Source organism: Panthera onca, chromosome X, assembly GCF_046562875.1.
Source record: "Panthera onca isolate mPanOnc1 chromosome X, mPanOnc1 haplotype 2, whole genome shotgun sequence".
In the NCBI taxonomy this organism is placed as follows: domain Eukaryota; kingdom Metazoa; phylum Chordata; class Mammalia; order Carnivora; family Felidae; genus Panthera; species Panthera onca.
Genome location: NC_138357.1, coordinates 17,934,986 through 17,948,448, shown reverse-complemented (window position 1 = coordinate 17,948,448; position 13,463 = coordinate 17,934,986). Strand labels below are relative to the sequence as shown.

Genomic DNA, 13,463 nt, shown 5'->3' with positions numbered 1-13,463 from the left:
CCTCAGTGCTATGGGCTCCGTGCAGCCCCCATGACTTTTTGCTTTGGAGCTCTACAGTAGCCTCCCGGCTGGGCTCTCTCCTTCCACTCTTGCCTTGGCTCACGCCATCTCCCAGACTGCAACCAAAGGGATTTATCTTACCTAAGATGTATAGGTGACCTGTTACTTATCCGCTTAAAACCTTTCAATGTTAAAAACAAAAACAAAAACAAAAAAAACCTTTCAATGTGTCACAAGTCCCTACAATCCTTCAGCGTGGTATAGAAGGACTTCTGTAATCCTTTTCTGATGCACACAATGCTCTAACCCAATAAACTAGGCATCCCTGGAAGACAGCGGGGCCTGGGACAGCACTGCCTGCCCGAAACACTCCCCCTTGAAAGGAAGCCACACTGTACTGTCCATAGGCCCCTTGAAATATCGTTAAAGATGGAACGCTCGGAATTAAATGTTAATGATGTTCAGAAAGGATAAGTAAGGTACAGCTGCCACAAGTTCCCTACCCACAAGTATAAGGCCCAAAGAATTCCCCCCACTTGCCCCACATGTGCAATAGGCTGCCAGTAGATCTCCTTTGGGCTCAGGTTTCTGATGCCTTTGCTTCTGGATTCCCTTCTCTCTCTTTGGAATGCCTACCTCTCTTTCAAGGCCCGGCAGAAATGCCACTTCCTCCAATAAGCCTTCCAGGATCTTCCATGAGAACTATTGATTCCTGCTCCATCACCGTAGAACGTTGCTTATTCTGCTTTGCAATTCTTCCTGACTTAGGCAATCACTGGTTGTGTATTATGTCTTCCTTTCTCTCCTACCTAGACTATGAATTCCTCAGAGTGACCCACAGCTGCCGGCACAAAGCCTAATCCAGAAAAGACATCAGTACAGTTGGATGAAATGATATCCTTCGACTCCACTGTATCTGAAGCCCAAAGTAGGCCCAGAAGGGAGCCTAGGCAAGGCTTCCCTAGGACGTCTTCATCTTGACCCAGCCACATGTCATTCTGCAAAAACAAACTGGTTAGACAGCAGAGCATTGCAATTGCAAAAGGCCCAAAGCTTGTACTTCCCTTGCAGGTCAGACTGGTTTGTGGTATAATATGTGGTTGTGGAAAATGTAACTGGTACAGTTCACATGAGAATTCAGTGTAGACAAATTTCATGGTGACATAGAAAATAACAGTTTCCAGATGTAGAAATCTCTCCCCCTTTGGGAGGCTTTGGATTCCTATTTGCTTCAGGCTACCCTTGGGCTCTATATCCCTTCGGACTTTGAATACCGTGTTATAAAATATGCTTTTGCAAAGTTAGGCATCTGGCTTTGTGTTGTTCTTGCATCACTTAATGCGTATTTGTTTTTGCTCCAATTATATTACAAGCTACACTTTGGCGGGTTTCCTCATCCCTAAAATGGGGACAAGAATCCCTGGCCTACCCAGTTTACTAGGCTCTTAGGAGGTTCTAATGTGGTAATATTTATAGCAGGTGTGATAATGTAACTATAGGATGCTCTTCAAATGTAAGTTCTGTTTTATTATTAAAAACCTTTACACTCTACTACTTAGGTAGGTGTGTTTGAGATCCCACGTTAGGAATCAAAGCCTTCATTGCAAATTCCTGAGGATAATGCTTTACTTCATGGTTTCCACAATTTGCCTGAAGGGAAGATTCATCACCTGGAGCCCTTGTTAAAAACATTCCCAGAACCTACCCCAGATCTACTCAATAAAAATCCCCGGGTAAGATTCTGCTCCAACAATTCTAACGCGGGGTTTTTTTCAACACCACCAAAGCAATTCTCTGACACCGGCTGGGTGTCCTACAGTTCATCTCAATTCTGACACTATTGTGAAAATCATTAAAGGGAAACCTCACTTAGATGGAGGCGGGAGGTTTGGCAGGGGCAGCTCTCGCACCCTACCACTGTTGGTCAATTGTGGATCCAACGTGAAGAGGTGGACCTTGCACTGTGGATACTGCTTTTCTATCTATTCGGGCCAGAGGAAGGAAGGCTTCCTCCTCCCCCGGCAACAGCCCAGCCAATGAGAGACTGTTACAACACAGCCAATGAAAAGCCACTGTACTTGGAACTCCTAGTTTACTCCAATGGGCTTCTTCTTTACAACCGCCCTCCCAACTGCCCCGCCCCCCCCCCCCCCCCCCCCGCCTCTATAAAAGAGCCTTCATTGGCTTTGTTCCCTAGACTTGCTTGCTGATGGTTTTTGTTTTGGCTTGCTTGTCCCAGGTTGCAATTCTCTGCTGTTCCTAAATAAGCCCACTTTTTGTTAGCAAAATAATGGGTATTTTTATTTACTAAGGGTAACACTCCACCTGGGGACAGCGGCAGATCCCACAGGGTAAGGGCTCGGTCCCACAAGACTGCCCTCCACTTCAGATGCCAGTGGCAAGTCCAGGTTGTTACCTATACTTCTTACTAACTGGCAATAAATCAGAGGTTCCTGGGACCCCCTCCTTGGGTTCAGTTGATTCGCTGGAGCAGCTCGCAGGACTCAGGAAGCCAGTTTACTAGATTACCAGTGTCTTACAGAGGCTATGAGAGGATACTTAAGGTGAGGTCCTGCACAAAGTAGCATCTGTACCTGTGGAGTTTGGGGCCCAGCATGGTGACATGTGGAAGTGTTCCAGTTCACCAACCTGGATGCCCTCAGAACACTGTCCTTGTGGGGGTTTGTGGAGAATTCATTACACAGGCATGGTTGATTAAATCATTGGCTCGCTGGCCATTGGTGATTGATTCAACCTCCAGCCCCTCTCCCATCCGGAGAGGTCAGCAGGGTGGGACTGAAAGGGTCAACCTTCCAGTCACGTGGTTGGTTCCCCTGTCCTTAGTGCTTTCCAAAAATTACCTCATTAACACAAGCTCATGGGTGGTTGAAGGGGGGTTGTTATAAGTATCAAGACACCTTCATCACTCTCATCACCTAGGAAATTCCGAGTTTTAGGAGCTTTGTGCCAGAATTGGGGAGGTAGACCAAAAATATATTTCTTATTATAACTCGCAATATTACACCAGGAGAAAAACAAGGTCAACAGTACCGTCAGGAGTGACGCCAGGTGACTGGTTTATCCCCAGGCAGGTCTGGGAGACACAGCATTTACCAGTTGTTCACCTATCAGAATGAATTAGTTTAGGACTCTTTCTGGGACAGGTCTTTTCAGGCAGGGAGAAATCACAACTGGAGAAGAACTTTGGAGGAGGCTCCAGAAGGACAGATTTCAGCCTGCGTCACAATTGTGCCTGCAATTTAGTATCGGCAAAACTTTCCCCTTGAAGTTCCTTGTCCTTGCCTGGAGCTCTAAGAAGCTGGCTTGAGGTCATATAGCTTGCAGCTCTTAAGACAACACTTAAGACAAAATGTTAAGCCTTTCATTTGGAGGCCTTTGTTGCCTCAGTCCAATTGGTGGTTTCCCAGAATTTTCTCAGCGCCACGGTGGTTTTGTGAACAACACTCCCTTTAGATCCCTCTCTTCAGACTTCCTTCCCCCCAGCTCCTGAGCTGAGCTCTTTCACGGCAGTTAAACACTGTTATTGTCATTGTTTTCCTGTTTGTCTCTGAGGTGAAGAGGGCTGGATTTGGTCTTGTCCATCCTTGCATCCAAAGGACGTGGCATTGTGCCTGATGTATTGTAACTACTTATGTTGGGCTGATCTGTGAAATTGCTTACTGTCTGCTTCACCTACTTGACTGGGAGCTCATTGAGGGCAGCCACAAGTCAACTCTGTATCCTCACATCCTCGCCTCATGCCACACAGAGTCATCGGTCAGCAACTGCCTGTTCAAGAGCGAATGGTCTCCCTTTTGGGAGAGCCGAGGGTAACTAATTCGGGAGAGAGGCAGTCTGCTTGCTAGGCATCGGCACTGGCAATCTTGGGATTAGGACTCGGGGGAAACTGATTGCTCATAGCCTTTTGAGGTCAGTTTGAGAAAGGCCTTCTGAAAGGGGTGGGGAATACTGCTTGGCTCTCCCATTACCTTGAGACAGGGGCTGGGGCTGGAAGATGTCGCTAAAACAGTGTCGAACATCAACAAGGCTTCAACTGCATTCTTACCTGCTGACAGTCCAGACACATGGCAAATCCAGGCATACAAAGGCATTAAAGGCCATGCCTTTACTTCTAGACTGTTCAGACATAGTGTGTTGCTATTCCTTTTGGAAGCCTTTGCCCAGAGCTCCTCTCCTGTTCATTCTTGCCATAACTCATTTTGGAAAAAAAAAAAAATAGGAATCCTAATAGCAGGCATTTGGTGGCAGAGAAGAGAGACAGTTTGAATCACCTAGAGTACTTTTTGCAAAGGAAGGAACTGAGTTCCATTGTCCCGCTAATTAGCTGTATGAGTTTCTTTAGCTGTATAAATCCCTTTCTTTATCCTGGGCCTCGAAATTTACCCGTCTGTACAATGAGGTTGTTGGACTACAACGAGTCTGTGGCAGGCCTGGACAGAAATATCCGTTCGAGGTCCTGGAAATAGACTCTCTCCTGCCCTGATCCCTCACCCAAACATATAGAATCAAGCACAGAAACATGGTTCTGTATTTCCCATCCCCTTCACCCAATGACCCTTATTATAAAAATTACGAAGTTACCAATTAGTCAAGAACATTTACTGAATTGCCTGCTCGATGTCAACACTGCGTGTGAATGATTTTGTTTTTTATTCTTGAAATGGTGGGGGCATTTTTCATGCTCCAGGAGCTTGTCGTGGCCTCGGTGACATCAAGAGGAGCCTGTGACTTAGTGAGCCTGTGGGATGATTTTTACCTTCTGTTGTGGCAACCAGGGCACCTGTACTCTTTGCACCTGTCAGGTTACAACACTGTTACACAAGGCTCTCTGTTTACCACACTAGAGAAAATTGACCAAGACAAGGAGATGGTCTTAGGCATAGTGTTCAGGGGAAAGATGCAAAGTTCAGGAGTTCCTTTTGACTGTAGACGACGACTGTGGAATGACGCGTGTGAGGTGGTGTGGTTTACAGGAAGAAGCGTGGAGTCATGAGCTATGGAAACTGGGGTAAGTCTTAACTTCCCTGGGCTCAATTCCTTCATTTGTAAAACTTTCATTCAGATGGCCTGAAGAGAGGAAATAATGCATGCTTATAAAGAGACTACAACATCGAAGGCCTTTAGGACATGTTAGTTATTATTATGGAGAATCTGAGAGATGATGAAGGAAGAAATAAAAACCACGGGCTACCGACACTGGTCAAGTCGACAACAAAAACTCAAGGGGGGTCCATACTATCTAATGGTGGGATAGCCCAGACACTGGCTTAGGTTACCCCTGATTCCAGCTTATATCTCAGGACTCTCCCGGGGGATCTCCATGCTTTTACATCCTCCATACATCAGCGCCTCTGTGCTCCCTGACATTTGTATGTGCCATTTTGTTTCTTCTAGAATCAAGCACAGAAACATGGTTCCCACAGCAACCCCAGATGGGTCTCACCACTTCCCACATGAAATCCTGACACACTCAGCATTTTCCAAATTCGGTAACTTTGCTGAAAATTTTAAGGGTTGTCGGGAAGATCCCACATGGTACGAAGTAGCTTCCTGCTCTCCTGCTATCTTCACCTTTTCACTCTGCCCCTTTCCAAAGCCTGCACTCCTTGTGACCCAACGCTTCATGCTTAACTCCTTGGCTTCTCTCATCAATGGCAGGCCAATCTGGGGCTTTTCTATCTAGTAAGCTGGCAGGTACTCCATAACATATATTTATATATATTTTTTAAGCTGCACTTAGACTTTGGGGACACCCTGTTGAAGGAACATGCCAAAAGGCAGCACCTAAAATTTCATCAGGGCTCCCAGATGTTTAACTTGTCACACCCACCTGCTCCTCTGCTCACTTCATGGGCAAACTTGGAAGGCAGACTGCACTAATATACCTGAAAACAATGTTTCTAAGGTAAGCACGCATGCCACAGCACATCTGGGAACATTTCATCACACACGCACAGATGAGTTTAACGACTGGGATGAGTAAACCATGGCAAGGAGATCCTGCAAAACACATACTTAAGACGTAGCTTGTATGTAATTATACTTCACTCCAGACCATGGGATTTCGTACTTCAAAAGTGACAGCCCTGTAATCCAGTTTTAAGTATTTTTCCAAATGTCCACTACAGGAGGCAGGCACACTATGCCACAGTGCCGTGGTTAAGAGCATTGACAAGAAGCATTCAGATCTGGGTGAAAACCTCATCTCTGGCCCTTGCCGAGCTGTGTGTGACCTTGGGCAAGTTTGCCTCTTATAGCCTCAGTTTTCTTATCTGTAAAATGGGAGTGATTATATAACTGTTGAGGTTCTCTATATAACACCATGAAAGTCATTTTTAATGTTGGCATTGGGAGTAAAATCAAAGTTTAGATATATATTTGGATGAGTAACGTTACTAAATAAATGAACTCCAACATTGAAAACACCCACAGTCCATGTTTAAGAAGCCAATTCTGGTTTGTGGGCAGCTGGGTGGCTCAGTCAGTTAAGTGTCCGACTTCAGCTCAGGTCATGATCTCATGGTTCATGAGTTTGAGCCCGGCATTGGGCTCTGTCCTGTCATCGCAGGGCCTGCTTCGGATCCTTTGTTTCCCTCTCTCTCTGCCCTCTTCTCAACTCTCATATGTTCTCTCTCTCTCTCAAAAATAAATGAACATTTAAAAAAAAAAAAATGAAGCCAATTCTGGCTTAATCTGGTTACGCATACCCAAATAAGCACCTAGTCTTTGAAGCAAAACCTCCAAATAAAACTATATTTAACCCATAAAAACAAAATTACAAATGATTATGTCATCAAAATACACTTTGGCCAGTGGTATTCAAGCTTCCGGAACTGTATATTCTTGGCAGTGATGGAGAGCCCATGATTGCCTGTCTGTTTGTGATTGCAAAGGACCAAGGAGTTTTGGGTTCTTTGCTACTCATCTGTGGCCACATTAGCAAGCCTCTGAAAATAAGCAAGAAAACACTGCTATGGTAATTTACTCATCAGGAACTCAAACCACTTCCTTGCCTTTAGTCATCTACCAGTGCAGCAGCATTTTAGGTAACATTGACCACTATGGAAGTAATTAGTTGTGGTCATATTACCTTAAAGCATCATGACAAACCAAGTGACTTTATTCAGGCTAAATCTGTAGAGATGATTTAGATATACGTAACAAATCCTTTTTGTCTGTTTGTTTGGTAGGTTGGAGCACTATCTTAAAATATTTAAACCGAGGACAATCCTGGATCTTTTTGGTCCCACTGAGGACAATAGTCTCATAGTCTGTCTTAAAACAATTTATAGCACTTAATGGTGATTTGTTGTAACTGAATAAGTGCTCTGGCAGAAGCCCCTACAATTTTAAATAACTTGAATGAGATTGTTAGAAACAGGACAAGTTCATTTCAAAGCTGGAAACATTTCCATCTTTTAAGAGGTATGAATTTGCATACTTCTCTGAGGCAGATATTCCTTTGTTCTGAAAAAACAAATGAAGTGTCCTTCAGTCTAACAAAATACAAGCCTGTCAGCTCCCATCCATCCCACTCCATCCCACCCCAAAATCCTCAGGCCTTGGTAACCTCATGGCCTCTTTCTCCAAATCTAGGCTGAATTCTGGAGGTCTGTCTCATTAACCTTAAAAAATAAACTGCCAGTTATTTTACCAGCAAAAAAAAAAAAAAAAATGTGTTTATTCAGGAATAGCAGAGAATTGCAATCTGGGACAAGGAAGCTGCAGCAAAACCATAGGCAAGTCCGGAGAACAGAGCTTAGGAAGGCTCTTTTATAGAGTAAAGGGGGCAGTTGGAAGGGCGGTTGTAAACAAGAAGTCCATTGGAGTAAACTGGGAGTTGGAAGTATAGTGGCTTCTCATTGGTTGAGCTGTGACTGCCTCTCATTGGTTGGGCTGTTGCCGGGGTGTAAGGGGAAGAGGAAGACTTCCTTCCTCCCGCTGGGGTAGTAAAGCAGCAGCCATGTGCAAGGTCCTTCTCTTCCTGTTGAGCCTGTAATTGAGAGGAATGGTAGGGCGTGAGAGCCCCCCACCCCCACCCGGTCCAACCTCCTGACCCTAGTTTAGTGAGGTTTCCCTTTATTAATTTTTATAGTCTGGTCCTCCCGGAGGCTGTCAGGGCTAAATCTAGGGTAGTTACAGACTTATTTTCAGAGGTGTTTTCCCAAATCTAAGTCTCTCTAGTCATATATTCCCTCTCCCCCATCTCCCAAGTATACTCCTCAACATAATACTGTTTCTTCTCTTGTTACCCAAAGTTCTACTCTTCTTTCAGCAACCAAAAACTTCCATCATGCCTATTCTGGAATGGCCGCTACATAACTATCACTCTTTATATTCTCAACACCTTTTCTGAACAATTTTTTCCACCTCCTTACCTTTTTTTTTAAATTTTTTCATGTTTATTTATTTTTGAGAGAGAGACAGAGCATGAGCATGGTGGGGGGGGGGGGTGGGCAGAGAGAAGGAGAGACCCAGAATCTGAAGCAGTCTCCAGGCTCTGAGCTGTTGGCACAGAGCCCAACGCGGGGCTCGAACTCACAAACCGTGAGATCATGACCTGAGCCCAAGTCGGAGGCTCAACCGACTGAGCCACCCAGGCGCCCCACCACCCCCTTACCTTAATGGAAACCTGATTTCCCTCTGAGGACACCATTTCCCTTGCAGCCTTCACAACACAACATATTCCATAGGCTGGGAGGTGGGGTTAGTGTCCTCCACATTGGGGAACACCGCTGTCAAACATTGCTCCCTCCTTTGAAGTCCATTCTGTTCAGCTGTGCTAATGCCTCCTCATCTTGGTCCCTGTTACTGACTTAACTTCTGGCCACTCTTCTATATCCACTGGAGGCTTTAACGACTGGCTCTTAGTCTTCCTTACTACTGTAAGCCCTGCCGCCATTTTCCTGGGGGCCTCCAATGTCCACATGGCCAACCCCCCCATTACCTTTGATCTCCTTGTTTCCAAAGACCCCTCTCCTCCACTCAGCCACCCACTCCAACAGTTATGCTCTAGATTACTCTTGTAAGCAGCAGAAATATATCTTAATTCAAACATCTCATTAGGCCATTGTCCCCTTAATTATCCCACACCACCTGTTTTGTTTGGTTTTGTTTCACAATGAAGGGACGTTTGAGTGGCTGTTGTTAGAAAGAAACAAAAGCCCAAAGGTCCCAAATGAAGTGACTTATGTTAAGCTCCACCAGGCCTTAACACCTAATTACAGTTTCAACCTCTCCCGGGAGTGGAGTTTTAAACCAATCAGTCTGGAATGTCCTGATCAGCACTAGTGAGGTAATCTGCACGATAAAAGTGACTTTGCTTGGAATAAATCTTTTCTTCTTTTGCTAATAACTTCCTTGTCCCACCCATTTCTGCCTATAAAAGCCTTCCATTTTGTATTACTACCCGGAGCATGCTTCTGTTTGCTAGAAGGATGCTGCCTGATTCATGAAATCGCTGAGTAAAGCCAATTACATCCTTGAGTTTACTCAGTTGAATTTTTGTTGTTTAACACTATCAACACGATCCTGTTCCTTCTTCCATGTTAACAGAACCCACTGTTTTCCACTATCCACTTCTCAGGGAATGTGACTCATCAGTTTGGGGGTAAACCTTGATGAATCCAAAAGAATGATTTTCAAATTGTTGTCCCCAGGAGGTCCCTTTCCAAAGTCCCACAAGGTCGAAACTATTTGCATAATAGTAGTCTTTTTTTGTTCCTGTGTGGACATTTTTAAAAACATGTTTTTAATGTTTATTTATTTTTGAGAGAGAGAGAGAGAGAGAGAGAGAGAGAGAGAGAGCATGAGCAGGGGAGGGGCAGAGAGAGAGGGAGACACAGAATCCAAAGCAGGCTCCAGGCTCTGAGCTGTCAGCACAGAGCCCGATGCGGGGCTCGAACCCACGGACCGTGAGATCATGACCTGAGCCGAAGTCGGACGCTCAACCACCGACTGAGCGGCTCAACCACTGACTGAGCCACCCAGGCGCCCCCAAAATATAATCTTTTAAAAATAGAAAGTATGATGGTAGTCTCAAAAAAACAGAACTGGCTCAGTGGAGTTGCAAACTCCACTGGCTGCTTTCTTCATGTAACTTGACTTTCACCTGAAAGAATGACAAGCTGTGGTCATTTGGACTTGAGTATTTGTCAGATACTTTTTTGCATAAATTAATAGTGTGCGTCTGGTACTTTCAGAGAACAGTCTTTGTTCTGAACTGCTATCGACTGTGACAAATGCCCCTGAGATATCAAAGATCAGAATCAAACAATTCCCAGTAGATGTAGGAACATGGAGGTCCTGCCATCTTTCTTGAAAAATTTTGGTGAATGGTAGGGGTGGAATACAGGTTAAGGTAGGCTGAGAAGCGAATGAAAAAGAAAAAGGAAGCAGTGAGAATAGACAGCTCTTGGGAGAAGTTTAACAATGAAGAGGGATGCCTGGGTGGCTCAGTCGGTTAAGCATCCACCTCTTAATTTCGGTTCAGGTTATGATTTCACAATTTGTGGGTTCGAGCACAGATCCTGCTTGGGATTCTTTGTCTCTCTCTCTCTGCCCTTCCCCTCATCTCTCTGTCTCTCTCTCTCTCAAAAATAAATAAATAAACATTTTAAAAAAAACAATGAAGGGGAAAACATAGAATAATAGCTGGAGGGGGAAGTAGGGTCAAGGAAAATTGTTCTAGACACGTGAAAGGCGTGAGCATGTATAAATAATGATGGCATGGAGAAAATTAAGAGGTATTGACTGAAGATACAGAAGAGAGAGGGAGTAGTGGGCAAGATTCAGGAGAAGAGGTTGGGATCTGGGACTCAGTTGATGATGGAGGTGGTGTGTTTGTGTGTTGGTTGAGCAGGGGTAGTAGGAGTTTTGAAGAAGGTGGAGAAAGTGTGAAGTTGTCATTGCTGAAATTGGGAAAGCAAGTAGAATAGAGAAATAGAGTAGTCTTGCCAGGCATGGTGGATCTCATCCATTCCCATTGCCTCTACCATTTCTATGTTGCTGGTTCCCAGACCTATGCCTCCAGTCCATGCATTTCTTCTGACCTCCGGGCCCACGTATCTTCTTTTTTTTTAAGTTGTGTTTATTTGTAGTCTCTACACACAACGTGGGGCTTGAACTCACAACCCTGAGACCAAGTCACATGCTCTTCTGACTGAGCAAGCCAGGCACCCCCAGACCCACATATCTAATTGACCATCGGATATCTCCACTTGGGATATCCAAATACAGGCGTTTTACTCACCACATCCAAAATCAAACTCATGATCCTCTCTCCCAAACCAGGTCTTCTTTCAGTGTTCCTGATCCCAGTGAATGACACCATCATCCAGATGGTTATGGAAGACATGATCCTAGGAATCATCCTTGTTTAGTCCATTTTCCTCACCCTCCACATTCAATCAATCACCAAATCCTATTAGTTCAATTTTGTTAACATATCTTAAATCTATTCACATCATCCCATCCCCTACTACCACCCTGATTCAGGGCGGTATGACCCTGAATCTGGGCTATTGCCATATTCTCCCACCTGCCTCCCCAAGTCTTCATTCTATTTTCTATGAGCAGAGTGATCTTTTTCAACAAACAAATATCATGTCACACTGCCGTGTAAACCCCTTCAATAGCTTCCCATTTTCCTCCAGGATAAAAAACAAAACTTGTAACTCTCCTTTACTTCCGTCCCCCCTCCACCTTCTGTTACACAGCTCATATTCCCAATCTCTCATCCTGCTGCCCTGCTTTTTCCCCCCATCGTGGTTATCACTTTCCAACGGTCCGTGTACTTTATTATGACTGTTGTTTATTCTGTCTCCCACCTGTAGAATGAGACCCCCTCTAGGAGACCCTGCATCTTTGTTGGGTACACAGCTTTATCCCTGTTACGATCCGAAGTGTGCCCTGCCTAAAATTCGTATGTTGAAATCCTGACCCCCAGTACCAGAGAACGTGACCGTACTGGAGAGAGGGCCTTTAAAGAGGTAACTAAGGTAAAATGAGGTCACATTTGTGGGCCCTAATCCAACATGACTAGTACCCTCACAAGAAGAGGAAATTAAGACACAGATGTGTACAGAGGAACACCACGTGAGGACACAGGGAAGAGACCGCTCTCTCCAAGCCAAGGAGAGAGGCCTGAGAAGCAACTAACCCTGCTGACGCCCCGACATCCAACTTCTCCCTCCAGAAACCTGAGAAATTAAATTTCTGCGATCTAAGCCCCCCAGCCTCAGGTGCTTTGTTATGGCAGCCCTAGAAAACTGAAACAGTCCCTAACAGAAGAGCTCCCGGCGCATAGGAAGCACTCGGCAAACATTCGCTAAAAGAAGAGATGAATGTGCCACCTTCCGCGACCCAGCCCCTGCTGCCCTCACTCACCTCATCTCCTGCCACTTTCCCCCTGGATCTCTCAACTCCTGCCGCCTTCCGCGACCCAGCCCCTGCTGCCCTCACTCACCTCATCTCCTGCCACTTTCCCCCTGGATCTCTCAACTCCTTCCAGACGGAACTTTTCTGAACTCCTCAGATGTGTCAATCCCCGGTCCCTCACCCAGAAACTTCGCGTGTCCTTCCCTCTGCCTGGAGTGCTCTCTTCCCACGTCACCCTATGCTACACATCAGCACCATGACTTCCCACTATGCATCCTTCGGGGGTCAAAGTCAATTTAAAAACAATGTTCTCCAAATAGATCCATTAAAGTATAATGGGTGTGCAATACACCGCACTTACTTCAAGTGTACAGTTTGACACGTTTTGACATTTGTACACAACCATGAAACCATCCGCACAATCAAGACAATGAACGTATATGTATCCGCCCCAAAATTTCTTCATGACCTTGTTTAGTCCCTGCTTCCCTGCTTCCCCCACTCTCCAATCAACCACTCATCTGCTTTTTGTCACTGTAGATTAGTTTGCATTTTAGAAAAATGACTCGGGGGCACCGAGCCCTTCATTGGGCTCCATGTTGAGCATGGAGCCTGCTTAAGTTTCTCTCTCTCTCTCTCTCTCTCTCTCTCTCTCTCTCTCTCTCTCTGTCCCCCTCTGCCCCCTCCCCTGCTCACTCTCTCTTTCTCTAAAAGAAAAGAAAAAGAAAAATGACTTTATTGAAACTAATATGACACTACGTGAACTCGACTGGAATGAAAATTTTTCTAAATGATTTTAAGGAGATGTAATTGACATACAAAATACTGTACATATTTAATATACATAGTTTGCCTTTTTTAGAGACTTACATAAACGGGATCATGCAGTGTGTTGTTTTTATTTTGCTCTGGCTTCTTTGACAGCATAATTATTTTGAGACTCACCTGTGTTGTTGTGTGTATCAATAGTTCATTCCGTTTTATTGCCGAGTAGTATTTCATCGTATGTACTTACCACAGCTTGTTTATCCATTCACCAGTTGGTGGACATTTCTGCTGTTTAT

The 13,463-nt window shown here is 44.9% G+C and overlaps 1 protein-coding gene across 1 annotated transcript in view; it reads left to right on the top strand.

Annotated features, from left to right (window-relative positions):
* Positions 1 to 5,589, top strand: part of LOC145714515 (P2R1A-PPP2R2A-interacting phosphatase regulator 1-like) — a 110,968-nt gene extending 105,379 nt beyond the window's left edge. The window contains exon 12 of the mRNA XM_081794052.1: positions 814 to 5,589. Coding sequence (XP_081650178.1) covers position 814 — 1 coding nt within the window. The 3' untranslated portion in view covers positions 815 to 5,589. The remainder of the gene's footprint in view (positions 1 to 813) is intronic.
* Positions 5,590 to 13,463: the final 7,874 nt, after the last annotated feature.